This window comes from Calidris pugnax, unplaced genomic scaffold (genome assembly GCF_001431845.1).
Source record: "Calidris pugnax isolate Ruff unplaced genomic scaffold, ASM143184v1 scaffold144, whole genome shotgun sequence".
Classification (NCBI taxonomy): Eukaryota; Metazoa; Chordata; class Aves; order Charadriiformes; family Scolopacidae; genus Calidris; species Calidris pugnax.
In genome coordinates, this window is record NW_015090911.1 from 5537117 (window position 1) to 5560203 (window position 23087).

The 23087-nt window shown below is 42.0% G+C and overlaps 1 protein-coding gene across 5 annotated transcripts in view; it reads left to right on the forward strand.

Annotated features, from left to right (window-relative positions):
• Positions 1 to 561: 561 nt before the first annotated feature.
• Positions 562 to 23087, forward strand: part of LOC106892303 (chromosome unknown open reading frame, human C18orf25) — a 45095-nt gene continuing 22569 nt past the window's right edge. For 2 of the 5 annotated variants that reach the window (XM_014949384.1, XM_014949385.1), the window contains exons 1-2: positions 12422 to 12516; positions 16383 to 17202. In XM_014949384.1, the coding sequence (XP_014804870.1) occupies positions 12499 to 12516; positions 16383 to 17202 (838 nt within the window). In that variant the 5' untranslated portion in view covers positions 12422 to 12498. Of the gene's footprint in view, positions 679 to 12196; positions 12207 to 12421; positions 12517 to 16132; positions 16244 to 16382; positions 17203 to 23087 lie in introns of those variants that run through there. The other 3 variants (XM_014949386.1, XM_014949387.1, XM_014949388.1) reach the window with 3 other exon arrangements.

The following is a 23087-nucleotide window of genomic DNA, read 5'->3' on the forward strand; positions in this document are numbered from 1 at the left end:
TTTGCAGCACTCAATGGGGTGGTGTTCACCCCCTGGCAGCTCTCCCTCCTGGCCGACTCACCAGCCACCGGTTGCCTTAGCGGTGGGCAACCAGTTGCCTGGCGTGGCCAGCTTGGGGGGTGGTGGTGGCGCCTCAGGTGGCGTCGGGCCTCTCACACCTGCCCAGCCGCCATGGCCGCCAGCACCTCAGCCCACCTGCCTCCCCTCAGGCGATGCCCAGAGGCGTCTCCGGCGGGTGTCGGGCTCTGTATGTGCGTGTGTGTGTGCGCGTGTGGGCTGGCTGTCGCGATATGCGCGGTGTCGCGAGTGTGTGTGCGTGTGTGTGTGTGCCTGTGCCCGCCAGCCCGCCCGCTCCCCTCAGCTCCCCTCAGCGCCGAGTGGCGGGAGGCGGCGCCGCCCTGCGCCCTGCGCCCGCTGTGTGGCGCTGTCGGGCGCGGCGGCCGCTCTGGGCGGCGCTCGGCTGCTCCGGCGGCGGCGGGAGGAAGTGACGCCGCGCAGCGGAGCCCCGCGGCCTCCGGTGACATTTTCTCTGGCGTCGGGGGCTGAGGCGGGAGGAGGAGGAGGAGGAGCGGGGCGGGAGGAGAAGAAGAGGGGGGCGGCGGCCACCGAGACGCAGCTCCTCCCGACCGCCCATGCCCCAGCTGCTGCCCCCCAGGAGGGGCCCTGCGTGTCCTCCAGGTGAGTGGGGCCGGTGGGGGGGGGCGGGCCGCCTCGCCGCAGCCGGGCGGGCGGCGGAACCGTCGCCGTTAGACCCGCTGTGGGCGGGCGAGGCGGGGACCGGGGTACCGGCCTCATCTTCCACTCCCCTCCCCTCCGCCATCCTTCCTCCGGGGCCGGTGGGAGCGGGCGGGCAGGCCCCCGCCTCCCCCCCGCCCGGTGGGCCTGGTGCTACCGGGCCGGGCATCCTCCAGTGTGGGGGGAGAGGGGGCCTGGCAGAGGTGAGGGAGCGCCTGGCTGAGGGGTGACCCCTGTCAGGGTGCCCGCCGACCGGCCTGGCCGCCGCTTTATTATTTTTCTTGTCCTAACCTTGCCCGCAGCCGGCGGGTGGAAGCCTTGCCCCGGCTCCTGGCAGCAACTTCTTGGCGGCTTTGTGTCTCCCAGGACTTCTCTGACCTCCTGTGGGGTGGTGGGAGCTGTGGGGAGAAGAACCCTTGGAAAACCAAGGCGTGTAACAGTGTAAACGCTCTCCTTTTAAGCTTCTCTAATTTTTTTTTTTTTTTTTTTTACTTTTTTTTTTTTTTTAGGTGATGTGGGAATGTATATTTGGGGGGGGGGAGCAAAAGTTCAAGTTGTTCGTTGCTTATCTAGCCCGAGCTCCCCTCGAGCTCCTAAACAACATCTAATGGGTTGCAGATGTGGTGTTGTGCGACACAGCCATCCAAGGAGAATATAAAATTTAACTGTGCTACTTGTTCCTTTTAAAAAGGAAAAGAGTCTGTCTGAGCAGACTTGTAATGTTTTAACTGTTTCCCCTTATTCCCGTATTGTAACTTTCTTTGCATTGAAGTTATCAATTACTTAAATGGGCGCTTTTTGAAAGACTTGGTGATTTTTTTTATTATTTTTTTTTGGTTTACATTGTGTAGCAGGTAGGAAGAGCTTTTCCCCTTCGTTAAGTAGCACCTAATTTTATTTATGTCTTGGTTTGTTAGTGGTGGAACAAGGCTACTTGTGTAAAAGTTTGTAGGTGCCTTTATGAATCCCTAACTGCAATAACTTAGTTAAACAAGGTCTTGGTTGTAACTAATGACACACTTTAAACCAGCACAAAGTACCTAACAGTATTTTGAAGGCTGAAAAGACTTGCATATTAGCAATGCTATGACATAAGTCAGTCCTGTTTGGTATTGGGTTTTTTTTGCTGCCAAGTAATTCTAGCTTTTTTAAATGAATGGGTAGTAAAACTTCAAACCCTTGAGCATCTCTTTAAGAATGTAAAATTTCTCTTAATCGCCCCCTCAATAGATTTTTTTGGTTTCAGGTCTTTTCTGGTACTTGTCAAGCGTAAGACCAAATAATAGTTTCACTTGTAGGCAAGTTTTTGTGTTTCTAGTTTTCCAGCTGAAATTTTAAGTACAAATAATAATAGCTCTCTCCTTAGAACAGCAAACAAACATTACAGGTAAAGTGTTTCTCTTAAAATATCTTACGTTGCTTAAAAAATTTAATGTTTGACCTTGAGGTGGAAACATGATGGCGCTCTTTTGAGGTGTTCATCTGGTGTTTCTCCTGCCCTAGTTAACACCTGTAATTGCTGTTTCTATGACATAAGAGCTGCAAGTCAGGCAGTGACAACAGTGCAGCTTCCCCTATTGCCCTGGAGGAAGGAAACATTGCCTCTGCAGAGCGAATAGGTTTGTAACAAGCTCTAGGGAGAACAGTAAGTTGCTTGTCGTGAGCTTGCTAAACCCAGACATCCTCCCCTTGTGTACGATACAAAAGAAGCGAATTAAAGAATGGAGAACTAAGCTCACCAACAGCAGTTACTTTTAAGCATAATTTTCTGAGTGTTTCTCGTATCTAGTGATCCAGAGCAGTCTGGTGCTGGCAAAAGAAGCTCCAAAGGGGGTGGTTTTGTGGCTGCTAAGAGCTAATAAAACACTGCTCTCTGTGGTTCTGGTACACCAGTAACACTGGTGTTTTGTCTAGGGGATTAGGAGGAAGGACAGTGGGAGTGATGGGAGGTAGTACGTGAGTTTGGGCAGCTGGTATTTAGTACGAGGATAACAGTTCTGACTCATTTTTAAACACTTAGAATTTTTAATTATAATGTGCCGACTATTTCTGTTTGCTCTTCAGCCTAATTGCTAGTTGGCATCGCGGAGAGGTGCGATGAGAAATTCTTGAGAAATCAGGAAGAGGAGAGGACTTGTGGGCTTACACGTCCAAGCGTGCGGTGCGTGTTGCAGTGCAGCCTGTCCATCTATACCGGCGCTCCCGTAAGCGCACGAAGGCTGCCTGCTTGGTAGAAATTAAAGCTCAGAAACAGAGTTGGGAAAGGAGTGGGGAGATTAAGCAGGGTGCTGGCGGAGGGAGGGGAAAAGGGAAGGAACCTGAAGCCCAACCACAAGGCAGTTGAGAGCTGTCGGCGCGGAGCGGTCACGGCGCGCGCGAGCCAAGGGCTGCTCTAACTGATAACAGGAGAGGTAGGAAGGATGTCTGTGTGCCTCTTGGCAGCTGACAGTGTGGAGGAGGTGGGGATTAATGGGGTGAGACAAGATTGGATGAACAAAAAGTAAATACAGAGATTCATGAGGGGCTTGGAACTCGAAGCGTTAGGGACATAAGTTGGTGTAATTTGATCGGAGCAATGAGAAATAATTGCCTTGTTTGTCCTGACACCACCCCCCTCCCCATCTTCTTGCTGTGTATTTACCTTTAAAATGCAGCCTTTTTTGCTTTCTTCACTATCTCTTGTATAGTACCACATCAACTCCCTGCTTCGCCAAGAATGTATGTGCCATCCATGACCCGCCTGTATATCAACATCTCACTTAAACATCTCTTAATGAGGCAGGAGTCTCCACATACCACACTGTGAAAGCAGCTGCAGGTCTGAGCATTCACAGCTGTCTGGTTGTCCTCTGACCGAAGGGTCACCACTAGGTACATGAAAGCCTTGGAAACTTTGCAAATGGGTAAATTTTTCTGAGCAACCTGTATCTCATTTTCTGTAACATCTCAAAGTTAGTGTGTTGATGGCAGTTTTTGGCAGAATCGGGTCTATGGTCAACCTCAGCTTCTGTGTTTTTATCTGCAGTTGACTAAATGACTTAAAAAACTGTAAACATTGACAGAAAGCGAGCAACAGATTTCATAACACATTTAGGAGATGGGAGTGAAAGATTTAAAGTACCGTAGTTTGACGCGTATAACTCGCGCTTTGGAACAAGCACTCTGAAAAAGAAGTACCAAAACTTGAAAACCTTTGCTGGCTTCAGCATTATCGTTAGTGATGGGGAACCGAAAATGAAGCAGCAGTAGGAGAGAGGGGCCGGCGCAGGGCTGGGAAAGGGCTCTGGGATGAAGTTGTGCGGTGTTGTGCAGTTACAGCTCTGAGAAAACCTGAGGCTTACGTGGCAAGGAAACCAATTTCCTCTGTTTTACAGTGAATCGAAGTTCAGCAGAGAACCGACGCTCGTGCCTTTTGACTTTAGCACTGTGACTCGGGAGCGGCTGAGGTGTTATGACAGCGGGATCTCTGGCAGCAGTTATTATTGGGGAAACTTAGTCTTGATTTGCTGGTGATCTGTGTTGTCCTTCTGTGGCATCTTTGCCCCAGGTTTTTAATGCATAACGCAGCTGCGAGCGTGCGACTCGAGCCCTAGAGCGGCAACATCTACAAGTGTGTGATCCTACGCAAAAACAGGACCGGATGAAAGAGACCCCGAATGAAAATATGCATAAAGTATAAATATTATTCCTCTGCGTCTGGTTTATCATAACAGAGTGCGTCCCTGAGCTGGGCTGGAGTGACTGATACCTTGTCACGTATTCGGCGTTACTGCTGAGAATGGCTCAAATCTAAATTTGTGGTTGCCCGTTCCTGTTTGTTGGCGTTCCCTCTTCACCTGTCGGGTCAGGTGGATGGAGCCTGCAGAGAGCAGCCATTTCTCCGAGGAGGTGACTTCTTCTTTGCCGTTTCGGGCACACATCGATTACTGATTCAGGACTGAAAATGAGATGCGGCTCGGGCGCTGAGGTGTTGCCGTTACACCATTTGCAGATGCATTACTGAATGCACAGGGAGGTCAAGTAACACACCCGTGGCCGTGTGGTGAGTCAGCTTTAGATTCAGAACGATCCAACCTAACATCCTTTTTTTTATTTAAAAAGGTACTTAGGGTTTTATACCCATTTGACCACGTAGTCTTGTCTCCTGAACGCTCAGAAATTGATTGAACTAGCAGTATAGGGCACAGGTTTCAGCTGTATCATACCTGATGATATTTGGTCTCCAAGAAGACAGTTTAAAAGCTGTTAGGACTCAGTTTCACAGCTTTTTAATCATAATCAGAACAGGTGGTCGCTTTTTAATTAAATGCAAGTATTTAAGACTCTTTCAAGCCAGTAAATGTCTATGGATCGTGGATTTGACTTTACAGTGAGACTGCTGCAGGACAGTGGTCTTCTGCTTCGATGCTTCAAAATTTCCTAGAAATGAGCAGGCAGAGCCAGACCATGATTGGATAAGTGTTCTTTGTGCTGCGTTTCTGCTGTAATGTCTTGTTTCACGGTGCTTGGTCATTAGCCTTTCAGGACTTATTTTAGAGAAGGCAGATTTCACTTCCATTCATCCAAAATGGGTAGAGACCAAGTGACTCACCAGCAGCAGAGCTGGGAATAACTAAGAGCCAGGCTTTGTAATGCCAGTTGTCTGTGTGATGATGCAGTTATTACCATTTCAGTAATTTGTTTTTCATTGGGAATATCATGTTTCTATCATACCAGTTTGAGGATGGTGCTGTATGCTTCAGTAGTATTGTCAAACTTTCTGGAGTAGAAACAAGTCAACTTAAAGTGATAGCCAGGTGAGGTTAAGACAGAACTGTTCTTCTGTGCTGTAGCTTTCTCGTCAGCTGGTAATCTCCTGGCTCCTCAGATCACTTTCCCAGTTCTTGCTCTCTGGGAATGCCAGCTCTTGTTAGAGAGACAGTTCAAAGTCATCTGGCAAAAGAAAAAAAAATTAGGAAAAAAGGTTGGTAAAGAATAGGTCAGGGAGCTGCCTACAAATTCCATGTGCTTGTGGTTGGAAATGCAATGGAAGATAAGCGGGGTTTAGAGGCTGTCTCCTAATGAAATAAGTTGAATGAAATCCCAGTAGCCTGAGGCCTTGTTGTGTTTAATAAGATGTCATTTGGAAATGAAATTGTTATTGTGGGAAAGAATGGGCTTGTGGGCACCGGTGCCCATGAGTTGAATCACTGATAAATACAATATCAGTAATAAAACTAAATAAATTCAATATCATCAATATTAGTACAATAGCTATGGTTCATCCAGAGCTGGTAATAGCTTTTGGTCAGCACTATACAGAAATCTATGGGGAATTACAAAAATAAATTTTTAAAAAAAAAACAACAAAAACAATGACAAAACATTTATTTGAGTATTGTTTTTAAAAAGCCTTTAAGGTGGAGTTCTGTTTTCCATTATTCCAGTTGCTGATGTTAATAAGTCATCTTAAAAGTAATTCACAGACTTTGGATCCGCTCACTGTAATAAAGAAAATCCAGAAATTGTTGAATACCATAAAACTAAGCTGGGAAAGTTTAGTATCTTGCTGGAATTAGCTAATTATTGAGGGCTTATGAAGTTACAGACTTCACCTCAATTTAAAGTTGGTACGATAACAGACACTTGATTTCCCATTTTTGTTTTACAAGATCAAAAATGTTTTTTTTCTACTTTTTACCACCTGCAGTGGATTTCACTGTTTGTCTTGTATGGAACTGATTAAGTTCAACAATAACAAGACAGTGTTGAATGAAGAGAAGGGGGTGAACTAATACTCCAGACTCGGTGCTGTTTTTCCCTCTATCTCCTGTATTGCTGGGGAAGCTGTGTATGTTGTTTATGTCTCCTGTGCCAGCTGAGCCGCTTTTTCCTAAATCAGGAACAATAATGCAGCAGATCATTTTTATGTAAATAGTGCTTTTATTTAAGGCTAAGTAAGTTTTTGGGGGAGGTTTTGTGTGGTGGGTTTTTTTTCCTCCTAACGGTACTTTGCACTTGCGTGGTACGCGATGAAACCGACCTTTGAATTTTCTTTTTCCTCCCTTTACAGCTGGTAACTTGGTGTCCTCTCACATGCTGTTATTTAATTTCTGTACTCAAATATACGCAAAGTCTTCTGTAGGTTGTGGCAAAGAAATGTCTGTTTCCTGGTCCTCCTGTTATCCTCTCAGAGCACAGGTCAAATTTCTTCACTTTTGCCAACTGCGAGCAAATACTCTAGGAAGTATTTGATAGTAAAATCTGTGTTAAAGCCTTTATTCATAACGTACCTGTACCTGACTTTTGACCCAGTCAGTTCTGGTTTTTGAAATACCTAAAGTAGTTTTTGTTTGTTTGTAGGACCAACCTGTGTTTACTGCATGCTATTTTTAGATCTGTTGTTTGTCAAAAGCTTATGCTGAATTAACCCTTTCCTGCACTGCCCTTTTTCTTCGCCAGGCTCTGTCCTCCTTCCCTAACAGATCGTGCCACGGTCCCTCTAACTCTGCCAGTGTCCACAGATGTTTGTCTATGGCTGTGATGTCCTACAAGAATTTAACTTTTTGGTTGCTTAAGTTTATTAGGAAAGCTCAACTAAGAAGGAGAGTGTTAGGATTTCTAAAGATTTTGACTCGAAGATTAGCTGTCTTGAGTTCGCTCTGCTGTTGAGTATGGTTCAGGGGCCTGGGTGAGCTTTCTTGGTAAGAAGGTAGCGAGTTGTTTCTGGTGAAATTATACCTGTTGCTTTCTGAGTCCCAATTAGGTCATGACAGACCAGTGTCATGAGTGTCTTCTTCTGTAGGAGCTCTTTGGACATGTGAAAACAACAGTTATTGATTGTTAGCAACCTGGTGGATGCTGCAATCAATTGGCAGCTCTTATTACTGGTCAGAAAACAAGCAAGGGTTTGGTGTCAAGAACAGCCCAACAGCGGTGGTTGTCTTACTAAAATATTCACAGTTTGAATGCAATGTGACTTTGCCTTAAGTGTATTGATACTATTTATTTTTCAGTAATATACTGTCCTGGGTTGAGAGACACAGGACTAACTTTTCTTCTAATGCTGGGGAAAATTGCACTTCTAGAAGACTCTAGTGTCTGAATTTGTGAAAATATTTACTGTTTAGCCAGACAGGCTCTGTGGGATTCAAGGTCTTAGTGTTTTTGAGCCTTGCCGGGTGCAAGGACAAGGAGGAGCAAGGCCTGGGAGGAGCAAGGCCTGGGCATTTGACCCAGGCTGGCCAATAGGATTGTTTCATACCATGAACGTCACATTCAATATAAATTAGAAAAATTTGCTGCGTAGGGGGATCTCCGTTGGTGGTGGTGGTCCAGACAACTCCTTGCCCCGGTGCCGGAGCCCTGAGGCCTTCCCTTCCTCCTGAAGCTGTTGAGCTCGCAGTGTCCACCTACGATCCTTCTGATATAACTGGCTGAGTATAATTCCTGTATCTTATATCAGTATCGGGATTAATACTGGTTCTTTAGTATTGTTGCTAACTATTTAGTTTTAGTCTATTAAATCTATTTATATTTCAGCCCATGTGTTTTCCTTGTGTTCCCCGATTCCCCTTTCCGGGTGGGGAGGGGTCATCGGGTGGTAGAATAATTGTCTAAACCACAATAGATTGTTATGGGTTTTCTCAAACCGTAACATATACGTACTACAAATTCATGTTGCAATATTTAGATCTTATGCTAACTTAATAATTAAAGCAACAAATGGATAATCTTAGTGGCTTGGGGATGAGAAAATGACTGGAGATGTGGGTTTGGCTTGCAGTTCCTTTCCAGCCTTTCTGTAGAATTCGGGCATGTCGCCTGATGTTTCTTCTTCAGCTGGCCAGACCCTGAAACAGGGATGTTACAGCTGTGTGGCAGGAAGATACGACCTGAAGGTAGAGACACAGCACTCGTATTGAAGCTTTAAAATACCTGAGGGTCAGTTTTGTTTGTTTCCTGTCGCAAAGACACGTAAAAAGAAATTTTTTTTACTGCGAGGGTGGTGGGATCATGGCCCAGGTTGCCCAGAGAAGCTGTGGCTGCCCCATCCCTGGAGGGGTTCAAGGCCAGGTTGGAGGGGGCTTGAAGCAACCTGGTCTGGTGGGAGGTGTCCTTGTAACAGAAATGGTGAGGTACAGAGTGTTCATGTGTGCCTGCCCGTGCTGGTCCGACCTTGATTTTCACAGGAGACAGCACAAGCCCTTCTGGAGTGAACACTGCATTGCTGAGGTGACTTCTCGGCTTCAGAGTTACACTGAAGTTGTCCTGATCTGCCAGCTGGAGCCGTTAGCAGATAGTGCATTGTGTGATTACTTTAAGGATATTTCATGTAAATGTTCTTAACAGAAAGAAAATCCATGCTCAGAAGATCAGGCTTAATTTGTTACGTTTGAAAATGTAGGTTTTCTGTGAGCATTACTTCATTGAGCACAGTAGAACAACAGGCTGACACTTCTTCAGAAGAGGTGGTGTGTTTATATTGGAATGGCATGAACCAGCAGAGAAAGCACAGGATATGTTTCCTTTGGGAAATAAAAATGGATAGGTAAAGTGGGAAAACTTGTGAAACTCAAAGTCTTAGAAAAAGATGGTACGTCCATATAACAAGCCTCAGTAGCGTAATCTTCTGCAAGCTTACTATATGGGAGGCAGAAATAAGAAATTAGGCATGGCTATCCTGACATTGATTTCTGCTACTAGTTCTGTTGGAAGGATAATGAAAAATCTAGAGCAAGTCAGTTAAATTTTTAGGAACAGGTAGTAATAAAAATGTGCCCCCTCTAATTTTTAGAGCAGAGAGTATTGTAGACTTTAAATCGCTGAATGCTTTTAGAAAAATGGTTTCACTATGAGAACAAAATGAGATTTTTAGAAGGCTAAGTGCAGGCAACCCTGTGTGCCTTTATCTCTATGCTAATGAATTTTATTTTTACGAGGACTATGATTTTTTTTTTTTTTTTTTCTTCTGTGGGTTTCCAGTGCAGCTGGTGACTATTTCTGGAAGCCTGTGTGCAGGCTTGAGAACTAACCCAAAGCTGGTAGTTACCTTTCATTTAAAAGAGGCATTAAACACTACAGTGCAAAAGCCTGTATTTAAATGTAAAGTCTTGCTTCTTATTTACGATTAAAAATGTCACTTCTCAGGGTTGCAAAGGATGCTTTGCAAACCTTTGTTTTAACACATACACTTGCCATTTTTATTCAGTCATGGATAATTTGTATATGCAGCCTGTTGAGCCCTCAGTAGGAGCGGCCTATTTTTAAACCTTCATTTGTTTATGCAAAACCAGTTGAAACACAGCATTAGTTTTAATCTTTTCTTCTTTTGTTTTGCACCGCAGTTCTCTTACCAGGCTGCTATTCTTTCGGGTTGCTACCAGGCCTGATTTGTGAATCATCTGATAAAGAGCCAGCTCCACTCCCTGAAATGTGCCTTAGGTAGAATTGTGTGCCAGTGAGTCAGCTCTAGGGCAGCATTTTCAAAGGAACACTATATAAATTACACGGTATCTGTGTGGGGGTGGCTTAGTGTTATGAAAAATCTGCTCTCGAGCATCGTGCACACACATCCACACAGAGCTGAGTCAACTCTCCTGAGTTAAATTGAGTGCTGGTCACGCTTCTGTTGTTTTAAGTACATGGGTATGTGTGACACTTAAAAGAAAATAAAAAAAGAATGTACGGTGTCTTGGGGAGGAGGTGAACAAGCCCAAAAGGCAGCGGTTGGGAAGCGCAGAAATCGTTGGTACTTCTACGTTTGTCTGGATGCAGATTAGTTTTTTCTGATAAAGGTCTGATTATTTGGATTGATTAGCTTTTAATTACTCAAACATTTTGTTGTTGGGCATGCCTGTGTGTGTTATTTGTGCTAGAATGTCACTGGTGAGTTTGTTGAATTAGGCACGTTGGCTTTTAATGGAAAGGAGGATGACTGGAGTAGAAAAAATAGTGTGACCAACATGCAGATACACCTACAGAGCTTTTTGGTGAAGCTTCAGAAGTGGCCAGAGTCATTAGCACTTCACATTTTCAGTGTTATGTGGCTCTTTTGTCAGAAGAGGACATTGGTCTCAGCCAAAATTTTCTCCTGTGTTGTGAAGTAGACTTGTGTGTTGTGGTCGACTCTTCGGTACCCAGGTCATGTGCTGCTTCTGTCCTTCCCCATCCCACCATCCTCAGACATAGTCTGTCCAATGTTTGATTCGGAGTTCTTGATGGGCTTCTCTGAGTGTTTACATTTAAAAAAACTTTAAAAAGTCAACTTTTACATAATTTTATTAGCCTTGGTTGTGTACATTTGTCATTACTCTCTCACATCTCTGATTTATTCCATCTATGCTCAGTTATGGTGGGTAAATGTGAGATAATGTAATCCACTGGTGATGCAGATAATTGTTTATGTGTAAGTACGAGCCAGTATAGTCTTTAGTTCTGTATATATACAAAACCATATCCAGATTTAGATGAAAATACTGACTTTCTTGATGCTGGAACTGTAAAGTAGTACGTGCTGTGGAAGGTTCTCTGTAGTTAGCTGTGTATTCTGAACAAGTAACTCCTGTGCAGCACTGCAGTTTAACTTTTAATTTATGTAGTCACAAAAGCTTAAAGAACATACTGGATGTTATTTTCTGCAAAAAGGTAGGTAAGGTTTCTCATTTTTTTTTTTTCCCAAATTACAGCTTGGAAATGAATGGCTAGTGGTGCATGGCAGTAGCTTGTTCACACTGTTTTCTTTCAGTGCTGAAATGGCACTAAAAGACAATGTTCTGCTGTATAATTTTTTTCATTTCAATAATTGTGAGAACTGGCATAAGAAGGTGTTACCATTGTAAGCAGGGAAAAGTAGTGGTCTGTTGAACTCTGAATAGGAGGACATGGGTCAGCAATAAGCTAAAGTGACTTCTAACAGCAAGCTGCTATATAAAACACAGTACTTTTAAAGTAAGAATCTGTCATATCCAGACCTGCTGGCAAAAAGAGTTGATTTGCTTCATATAAGCCAGGAACTCTTTATCATGAATCAGTTCAATAACACCTAAAATGATAGCGTACAATTAAGGTTAGGGTATCGTGGTGTTTATTAAGTATTTCTGCCTTTATCGTTTGTTTGGGTGAAACTCATTTCCTTCTGACATTTCAGGATATACAATTACAAAGAGCATTTACTTAGAGCAAACTGAACAGAAATATTATGAAGGATGTATGAGTGGCCGGTTATTGATTGATAAAGGGCATGCATGCCATCTTCAATATAACTCTTTGTGCAGAAGCATATATTACATAATAGCATACGTTCCATGATAGTTGTTCTTTAGGAAGGTACTAACACCTCGTTTGATTTACTTTTTTTTTCTCTTTAATAATTTTTTATCTTCAAAAATCTTTTCTCAGAGCAAACAGTGCTGTGAAAGGAACCCTCGGTACCATCTCCTGTGACTAGGGGGAACCTCTGAGTTCAAGGTGTGATGGGAACCAAACAGCAGGTAGTTTTTAATCAGATTTGTGATTTTTTTTTTTTTCTTTTTTTTTTTTCCTAAAAGGGCATGCATGCCATCTTCAATATAACTCTTTGTGCAGAAGCATATATTACATAATAGCATACGTTCCATGATAGTTGTTCTTTAGGAAGGTACTAACACCTCGTTTGATTTACTTTTTTTTTCTCTTTAATAATTTTTTATCTTCAAAAATCTTTTCTCAGAGCAAACAGTGCTGTGAAAGGAACCCTCGGTACCATCTCCTGTGACTAGGGGGAACCTCTGAGTTCAAGGTGTGATGGGAACCAAACAGCAGGTAGTTTTTAATCAGATTTGTGATTTTTTTTTTTTTCTTTTTTTTTTTTCCTAAAGGGATGGTTTATTGCTAGCCCTTCCTTCTTTCCTTCCTTCCAGCTCTGGCAGAAAACTTCACTTATTTTCTGATTTTGTTTCCTGTAGCTTAATAAAGTGGATCTATCCAAGAAAGGATGAGCCAGTTCAACTGTGAATGAGGGAGTAAGTCTGCACGGTCACGATTAAGTGGTAAAAGAGTCGGGGGTAAAACCCATCCCTGTTAGTGGCAGCAAGCTGTTAGACTGGCTGGGCTGTCTCTGCCTATCTGACCTTCAAATCCTTCTGGATTTCTTCACCGAAGTGCACTTTTCGTAGTGTGCAAATGATGTGCCTTTCCACAATTTGAAAATGATTTCCCAGGTAAAGGCACAGTTAGATATTTAATGGCTTCTGCATATTGGTGTGGAAATAAAATAATTTCTGTTGGAAGAATCTAGCACAGAAGTTATTACAGAACTGCCTTTTAAAATCATCAGTATCTGTGCATCAGAAAAAGGAAAATGACATTTCTGAGCAATGTCTAATTAAGTATCCATCTGTGTCTGTAAGCATCAGAGCTTATTTTTCAGTCCTCTGTTGTTCTCATTTAATAAGTAAGAAACTAGTCTTTTTCTAGTATCACCTTGAGATTACCTTTTCTAGGACTGCAACTAGAAATGTGAGTGGCAAGAAAGGAAGGGGAGTTTTTCACTATAGTCTCTTCCTCTCTCTGATCTATTCATTTCTCAAGTAGAACTAATTTGGTGCATTTTTTTTCTTTGAGACAAGCCTTTCCTTGGCATAGATATTTTCCCCTGAACTGTCTGTATTCTTCCCAGTGGCAAAGTCTGTTTCAGTCACGACAGGCGCTTTTTTTTTTCCCACCAAGATAAATATCAAGCTCCTTTTTATATACGTACTAATACTTGAATTGTTGACTTTTTAAATAGCTAGTTCAAGGGACCTGGAGAGTATAGACCTCATCAGAGCAAATATTTTTTACACACACAGAGAAACACAAATGACTGTTGACAAGATATACTTCTGTGAAGTTACCAGCCCCTGTGCTACTTTATTGCTGAAAATATAATGCACTGATCCCTGTGTGAGGGATCAAACCAGCGTGGTTTGAGTAGTTAAAGTAAGATCCTGCTTAATAATAATAAAAAAAAAATCTTCTTAAGTGATTGAATTAGACTGTTAGCAAGGTGGCAACAGGTAGACGAAACATGATTTTTTACTGGCTGACAGGCCAGAGAGGTGGAAAGGCAAGCACGGGTGTTTTTTATAGTCCCTTTGGGAGCTGTGAGGTGGATGATGTTCCCAAGTCGGGCATAAGTGAAAAAAAGAGTCTCTGGTTCACTTTGGCTGCCCTTTAGCTCTGCGTCAAGCTCTCTTACTTGTGCTCCCCAGGCTAAAAGGATGAGTAGTGCAGAAGCTGTTCTGCAGTTATTAGCATGAATATTTAAATACATTTCTTTTGGCCAGGCTAATATTCTTCTGGTATGCGTTTGAGCAACCAAATTTTTTCCTTGCATATACATTTCATAACTCTTAGAAAAGATATTTTTCTTTTCAAAGTGGATAGCCAGAGCAAAGCTGGGAATTGGACTAGCAGCTACAATACATATCCCACCCTGTATAACTTGGCCAGTGATTTAATCATCAAAACCTTGTTTTAATTACATACACAATAGGAGAATTATTTGATAATGTAGATTTGCAGATGAAATATGTAGAAATACTGATTTTTATTACAGTATGGAGATGTGTGTATGTTTCATCATGTGTATTCATCATTTGGGTTTGTTGATGCTGTGCTGTGGCTTTAGAAATAAGCTGGTCCCTATGTAATAGTTATTGCCTACATTAAATTACCATCTCCAGAAATTCTTCTTTTAAGTTGCTTTCAAGAGAGTTTTACTCAGTGCAAGTATTGGCAAACATTTTTCTTTTATGTATATGTTCCTATATTTTACAATACGTGTTTTATTCCTTTTTTTTTTTTTTTTAAGAAGTAACATGCTGGTTTTACTTGTTTCTTTTTCCCTTTTGTATTTAGCAGACCTGGGCTTGTCATCTCCATATTTCTTCTGTTGCCTGATATTAACTATTCTTTCTTTCCTTAACGGGTGTTTCTCTCCCATAAATATTTTCATAATTCCCTTGCACCATCCAGCATTTCATTCATTAGCCTGAAGGAAGCATGAACTCTGTTTTAGTGTTTTTTAAAAATTAAGTTTCAAAGTGGGTTAGGGCAGACGGGACAACATTGAGCTTTTACACCACCTTTTAGGAGCAGGGAAGTAGCCTTATTTTGTGCTGCAGAGGGAGAGGAGGAAGCAGCGTGTAATTACAAACATAGAATTACAGGCAGGAAACTGGAGAAGGATTGTTGAGGTACAGAAAAATCTCTCTGAACCATCCATGCTTTCTCTGGCTGCTCAAGTACTAATTGCCCTTGTCCACGGAAATGCGTTTTTAAAAAGGACCAGTAGATTAAATCTTAATACTGCTTTTCCTTACCGACGCTTTTTTTGAAGTGCCATAAATTTATCATTAACTATGCTTCTGAACCCTTAAATTATTTGTTCCGCTCCATTCAGTTGGTAATTGAATGGTCTTTACGTTGAATTCCAAGTGAAAATTTAGGTGAATAACAGAGGGTGAATAATGAAGATAATATGGTAAATACTGATCTCTCAAACCAAATTTCCCTGAAGGTGCTTCTGGGTTGATAGCGTGCAAGTTACCAGTCTGATAAACAGCTTGGGTTTTTTTTTTGTGTTTGTGCTGAAGTAGTGCCATTTATTAAATTAGAACATGAAGTAAAACGTAGGATACTGGGTGTGGGTGGATACTGTTTCTTGCTTTCAGCCCGTACTACGTGATGCTTTTTTCCTGGCAGATTGGAGAGAAACTAGGTCAGCCTGTAGGTTCTCACACAACCGGGACTTATATGGGAGACACGCACGGAGCACTTGAATGGTGTTAGAGACTTCTAAGAAGTCTTTACGTGACTCACCAGCATGGCGGCTCTCTCCTGAGAGCAAATCTGTCTTGCACGTAGCTCGTGCTTCTAAAAACCTTGCCTGTAGATGTCGTGAACCCCGTGTCCTTGACAATTCAGTAGCACCTCATGGTGCTGCTTGTAAATGCATCGCTGTCACGTGAGATCTACCAGCAGAGCGGTTCCCCTGGGAAAAGGAGGTGTCTGTAGTCATGCTCTGTACCGTTTCTGCTCAAAGTGGCTGGATTTCTCCTCTGTCTTGTTGGTACTGTAAGTCTGCAAGTTACCATAAAACCATTGTAGTTTTATAAGGTTGAGGTCCTGTTCAACTGAAAGTAGATTTCTCATAGATACGGAAGCTGAAAACTGCTGGTCTGTCCAGGTAGATGACTACCAAGTCTGGGAATTTTCAGGCTGGCGTGGTTCATAAGGGCTAAAATTCTCCACTAAAATATGTTTCAAGTTCTAGGTAAAGAAGTTAAGCATATGTTACTTGTAATACATTGATTTAAATTTTATAGTAGGAGTTTAGAGTTTATAGTTTAAAGTAAGAGTTTAGAAATATTTTTATTATTTTTCAGATCTGTTTCCATTATTCTCCTGAGGTGAATCACATTTAATGTGGTTTCAATACCGTCTTCCATGGGTGTGTATAAGGAAGAATAGTTTGATGTAACAGGATGAGTTCACTAGGAAAAAGGTAAACACAGAAAACCAAGAGGCTACTGAAGCACACCGTCTGCAACGGAAAACCATGAGTTGTTTGGGTGATACTGTGCAGAGCAGGACTGAGTGAGTTATCTGGGTAAAACTGTTCTTACTGTTCTGTTCTCGTGCAGGCCGCTGTCTTGCTGAAGTCCATATCTAGTCCACCCAGTCTTAAAGACTGCGTGCTTCATGCTTTGAGAACAGGAGGACCTCGGCGTTCTGAAATGAAGATGGAGGCGGCGGGAAAAGCAGAAGAACTTGTGGATTCAGAAGTTCCACCAAAGACTGCTGAAAAGCAAGAGACTGCTCCCGACGAAGACGGACCTATAGAACTCCTCGAGACGCCGACCCCAAAGGACGACGCGGCCCCGGCAGCGGACTCTGCGGTGCTCTCCTCCATGCCTTGCTTACTGATGGAACTGAGGAGAGACTCCTTGGAGTCCCAGCTGGCCTCGACGGAGAGCGACAAGCCAGCGGGCGGCCGAGTGTACGAGAGTGACTCTTCCAATCACTGCATGCTCTCCCCTTCTTCCAGCGGGCACTTGGCTGACTCAGACACGTTGTCTTCCACGGAAGAGAATGAGCCCTGTCAAGCTGAGGCTGCTGTAGAGGGAGACCCTTCTGCGGCGTCCGGGGCTGCCGTTGGGAGGAAATCCAGGCGATCCAGGTCCGAAAGTGAAACTTCCACAATGGCTGCCAAGAAAAACCGACAGTCTAGCGATAAGCAGAACGGCCGAGTTACCAAGGTAAAAGGTCACCGGAGCCAAAAGCACAAAGAAAGAATTCGGCTGCTGAGGCAGAAGCGGGAGGCGGCCGCTCGCAAGAAGTACAACCTGCTGCAGGACAGCAGTACCAGCGACAGCGACCTGACCTGCGACTCCAGCACCAGCTCCTCCGACGACGACGAAGAGGTTTCAGGGAGCAGCAAGACAATCACTGCGGAGATACCAGGTAGAGGATGTTTTTTAAACTGAACTCTGTAACGCGCCTGACACCGTTTCTCAGCTGTCATACTAAATTTCATGAGTGACACTTGAGAAAATCCAGGAGAACTGCAGCTCTGTGTAAATTTGAAGACTGCAGTGTGTTAACAAGACATGGGCAGATCTTAAAATCTGTTCTGGGGTTTCAGTGCACTTTTGCACACCAGCAAAGCGTAAGAATGGGGAATTAGAGGAAGGACTATCTTTGAATTCTGGAATTTTCAGATCTTTTCCTTTGTAAGCCTATATGAACTCCTAGCAGTGCTTTCAGATCCCGTTAGATGGTAATAATCTAATGAATACATTCTTAAGATAAGTGGCCAGCTTTGCTTTGATAACATTAAGACCACAGCTTGGCAGCTGTGTTAGAAATAAGGTCTCATACCTCTTGCCCGTGTTACAGTAAGACTCTCTTCACTATTGCACTTACGCTGTGCTTTTCAGCTCTACGTTCTGGTGCATGACATACCTACTCAGCCTTATTGAGAATTCTTGCAAATTGCAGCTGGTCACCTATTTTAGGACATAACTATGAGTTTGTTAACGCAGGTGCCCAAGCTATATCCACACCTAAATTTTCAAACATTGTAGATGAAACTGTTACCCTTTTCCTGTGTCATAAGGATCTATAACTTCTATACTTCTAATTTTCTGACACGTCTGTGTTAAGACAGGAGGCAGCACATTTAGGGGCCTTCTTATGATTTTGTTAGCAAAAGAAAGATGAACTCTTTAGGTTTGTCTGCTGAGTCTTTGCTATTTTATTAGCCCAAGTGCCGTGGACAGTATTTTGTTTGAATTATTCTTGCAGCGTATTATACCATAGAACCGTTATCATATGGCAATCTTCATATGGTAATCAAAAATAAAATCGCATAAAAATAAACTTTTTGGCTTGCCAATTTTTACTGGGTTACATGCCTTTTTGCCTCTTGTGCTGGAAGGGTTTTTTTCTTTTTGGAGATAAATATCAGCTTACACAGGGCAAGAACATTTAAAGGAAAACTGCAATAATTAGTCTTAAGTTGCTGAACCTAGTGTTTGCTAGATGAGTTGTTTAAAATATTTGCAGCAGATTTTATAAATAATTGTGTTTTGACTGACTTGATTATGGTGAATGATTCTGCCACCATGAGACCTGGCGTTTTTCCCACATATTGCTAGGAAGCAGGTTGCACAAAGGAAGTTAATGTCTATTTATTAGGAAGTTTCAGGAGGGCATAGTCCTCCTATAATTATTGTGTAGTAAACTTTTAATAGAGATCTAAAATTATTTTTACCAATTTAGTAGTTAGTTAGGTTTCTAGCTTTCCTAGTTTTGTGTCTTTTTATTTACTATATTTATACTTTGCTGGGGAATTTGAGCCTGATTTAAAGCTGGTTGAAGAACACCTTTTCATTGAGTTTTGGGACAGGTTCCTCCCCACTCACGAAAAAAACCAAACAGAACCACACCATAAATCCCCCCAGGTTATATTCTTTTTTAAGTCATAAAAGTATACCTTGTGACCCAGAAAAGCACCACATGGTATTTTCAGGTCTGCCTGGATTTCTGACTTCCATTGCAGAGATCCCACTCTGTGATGCTTTTTCTGTGTCACCAGGCTCTTCTGCATTTGAGCTCTTGGTCTTAACTGCAAGATGCTTTGCAGTGAAAAGGTCCCGTTTTACTGTAGGAAATAATTTGGTTATTTAGTGATGATTACACCAAGGCCTGATTTTCACCTGTGGAGCAAGATGTGGGAGTGCAAAAACCATCCTGAGGAACAATGACATTTATTCTTATTTCATAGCATGTGTCGTCTGCTTGATACTAAATTCCGTTTAAGACTTTTGGAATTAGGTGCAATGCATACCTGCCACATTGTGGTTTTCCTTTAAATGGAAACGACTTTGGTTTGTGGGAAACAGTCAATAAGTACGAGAGAGAAATATTTTCTATAGAGGTAAGGGTGAGGTTGGCCAAAAAATGCATCCTGCGCTGCTTGTGGGTTAATGAAACGTTGTGGTCTGAACAGATGGGGTGGAGCTGAGAGAGCCTGAGCAGGACTCCCAGCCCTCCCTCGCAGTGGTAGGTTCATATGCCATCTGCGATCCTTCTTCTTGGAAAAGGCAAAATGCTTAACTTACTTTTTTTTTTTAATTTTTTTGTGGTTTTTTTTTTTTTTAGAAAGCCATTTTAGTGCACTTAGCGGTACACTGTGAATATCCTCAAAGTTTAGGGATTGAACACTTAGTTAGAAAATAATACAGGGTAAAAAAAAAAATAAAATAGCAGTAGTGGAAATTCAGGCCATGAGTGTCTTCTGCACCCAATCAAAAGCTAAGAGAAAGTTTCAGGTTTAACTTGATACTTGAACCTGCGTGTCGGTAAACTACAGTGCACCTGTCAGAAGGACATAAGCATGAAAAAACTTTTGCCTTTGCTTTAAAAAAAGTCTGCACACATCAGTGCAGAAGAGTTTTACAGGTGGCCTGTGTTCCCCTTAGTCTGACACTATTGGGACTCTTCAGCTGTAATGTTGGTTACTGTCTAAACGTGGCTTATTATTGGCACTGATTTCCAAATATCTACTGGCTGAAAAATAGCTTTGCCAACAGAGATGCTCTAAAATTGTTAGTGACAGTTAATTTAAGGTGGCCGTCATGTACTAAGGCTATACATACTCGGCCTCTTAACCTCCTATTGACATAGGTAGTATTACAGAAGGCAGTTCACTTGTGTGTGGTCTGAAAATTGCAGTGCCACATTCGAGAAGACAGTCATCTTTCATGTTGTGTAACTAAACCTCTGCCATTTTAATAGGGCAGTTATGTTTTTTCAACCCCCCCACATGTCTGGTTCTGAAAAAAGCTTGGCTAAATTAGTAAGGTGAGGAAGGTGTTCAGTGAAATGCAAATTAATGCCATGAACGTGTGTGGTGCCATTAGCTTCATTTTGTGTGTGCACCCAGTTGTGCGATAGTCAGTTCTGTCTGCTGAACTCGGATGTAATGTGGATTAAAATACTGGCAGGCTTGTTTTTCTTCTCAAGAGAGACTGAAGAGTGAAGAGTTGGGATCTTACTGCTGATGCTTCAGTACAAATGTTTTTGAGCTCAGGAGTGAAGCACAGTAGGTGTTGTGTTATTCTGCGTGCATTGTGTGGTGTTAATTTACACCTGAAAATACAGGTTCAGTCTAAACTTCATTATGACATCAGGGAATGCCATGATTTTTGAATTATTGCAGATGAGGAGCAATTTCTTACCTTTTAGTGATTGAGCCTCTCTGTTGGATGTAGCATTTTACATGGCGTAAGAGGATGGTCTTTGAGTCCCAAAATAGGTTCTGCGAGACCTGCTGCTGTTAAAGTTTTTCCTTTAAAACAATTTCAAATTAGACCATGGAAATTAACTCTGAATTAAATTGGCATGAGAGCAAGTATGAGAATTTCTTTGCAAACATTTCCTTTGGGAGAAGGAAAGGGGTTTTGAAAATTCAAATATAATATGGAAATACTGGCATTTCACCGCCATTGTGCTTTCTACAACTCAGGAAAATATGAATTATGAATTGAAACAGGAGTGACTCATGTTTTAGGCTTTCAAAAAATCTGTTAAAAAGTCTGAGTATTGATGTTAAAAAAGGTGTTGCAGCTCACATTTTAAAAAAGAAAAGGGTTTTTAATATGTAGGAACCCAAAGAGAGGGGAACAATGTGTGTGAGGGACTCTTAGCCAGGTTACCTCCTCCTAAGAATTGTGCATAGGCCTTGGATGAAGTAACTCAGAATAAGAATTACAGAAGAACAGGGTGAAAATAATATAAAAATCTGTTGAATGATTTGTATTAAGATACCCATTTGGAAACGTTGAGTAGCATAATGACACAGAGGAATCCACCATTGCTAATTACAATGAAGATGCAGCATGTGTTCTTAAATTGTTGCATTGTCAAACTTCCTAAATTAAATACCTTTGGATTTGGTTGTTCTTTACATAATATTGAATAGATCCCGTAAAGGTCTAGAGACAGCATGAGGGCATTTCTTAGGTGCTGTTTTGCAGGAGGTACTGTCTTGAAAATAAAATAGGAGTCTTGGCTTCTGACCCCTTTGTATTGCAAATTTCTTTGCCTTGTAACTTGGCATAACTTCAAAAAACGATAGAGCTGTAAGTTTATAGACAGCAAAGGAACCAGTTAGGTAATATAATAAAATAAATATGCATTTAGTATAATAAAAATGCATGTTTCAGCTAGATTTTCTTTTTAACCCTGAGGACCACCAGGAAAGAAAAGGTTGAATAGGGCTTTTTATAAGAACTGCAAAGGAAGCATCTGAAGCATTGATTTGCTGCTACTGTAAATTGTAGATATACTATGAATGATGCCTTGTAAAAATAGTATTGCAGGGTAATATATATTTTAATATCTGCTCTCTTCAGGTTACAGAACAGTTTTGTCAACTTTGACCATGCTAGTTCATTCTTAACTTTAAAAGCCTAGCTAGATTGTCTCGCATGTCACCATCAATAGTTTTTATTTAAATTGCAATTAAAACTTGTTCAACATTACTTAAAGGTGTCTGACCGTAAGCCTGTGGAAATCAGAAAGACTGCCATTAAGTTACTTGATCTTAGCATAAGATCTGTGAATAAAGACACAAACAGAATCATATTGGAATTGGATGTACATGAACATAAGAAATGTTTTTTTCAGGGAGGAAGAAGACACTGAATATACAAAAGGAACCACAATTTAGGAAAATGGTACCTTTTCACTGAATTACTTTTAGTTAGAATGTAGTCAGAGGGATGTAAATTAGTTGCTGTAAAGTAATATATTTTTGAGCAGAGGACCTGAATGCTGAATTTCGAGCCTGTCTGACATGTAAACAGATGGGAGAGAACAGTTAAAAAGTAGGGCTTTTAATAGAAAGTTTTTGGTCCCTGACGGGTCACGTTGCTACTGCTCAGAAACGAAAGAATAAGCCTAGGCTTTGTTTAGCTGTTACTAAAGGACTTATGTATACCTCATTTTGATAGCTCCTTAAAAGAATGTGGTGTTTAAGTAATCCTGTAATTTAATGTACACAGTGAAATCCCAATAAAGATTTCAGTGCCTTATGTTTTTATTAGTAACTATTTGCTTAGGGTTGTGCAATGATTTCTCTTGCTCTTTGGCTGTTTTCTATTATTCTTAAGCTTAAGGATCCCACAGGTTTCACGTTTACCTGTTAAATGGTGAGGTTCCGTAGCTGCCTTGTGTTGTTCAGTGTGATACTTGTGTTGTTTTGGAATTACCGACGTGTTTGTGTGTTGGGAGAGCATGCATGCATTGTTCATTATTCCTCAAGCAGGTACAGAGCCTCGTCTTCTTGGGGGTTTTATTGCTTCCTAGAGGATTCCTGAGTGAACTCTAAACTTAAAAGTATAGATACCACTGCCTTTTCTTAGCAATTGAGTAAGATAATGAGGATGGCCTTCTCTTCTTGCTGCGAAAGTTCTTCCTGAAAATCCCAAAGCTAGTCATTTTAAGCATCTTTTTGATGGATAGGAGGAAGGAGAACAATTTCCTTCCAACTTTGCTCTGTTTTTTCCCCTTGGCTAAAGTTGACACTAAAAGTGCTGCCCGGCCGGTGGCTCATGCGATGGTAATTAGTGCCAGGCTGATCAACTCCCCGGTGATGTAGCTGTGTCCCTCAGACCTAAGGGAAGGTGCTTCCACCTCATGTAGTAGCACAGCATTCACCTATCTCCTGATTAGTGCCCCGGTGATGTAGCTGTGTCCCTCAGACCTAAGGGAAGGTGCTTCCACCTCATGTAGTAGCACAGCATTCACCTATCTCCTCATGTTCACGTCTTCGTCTCGTG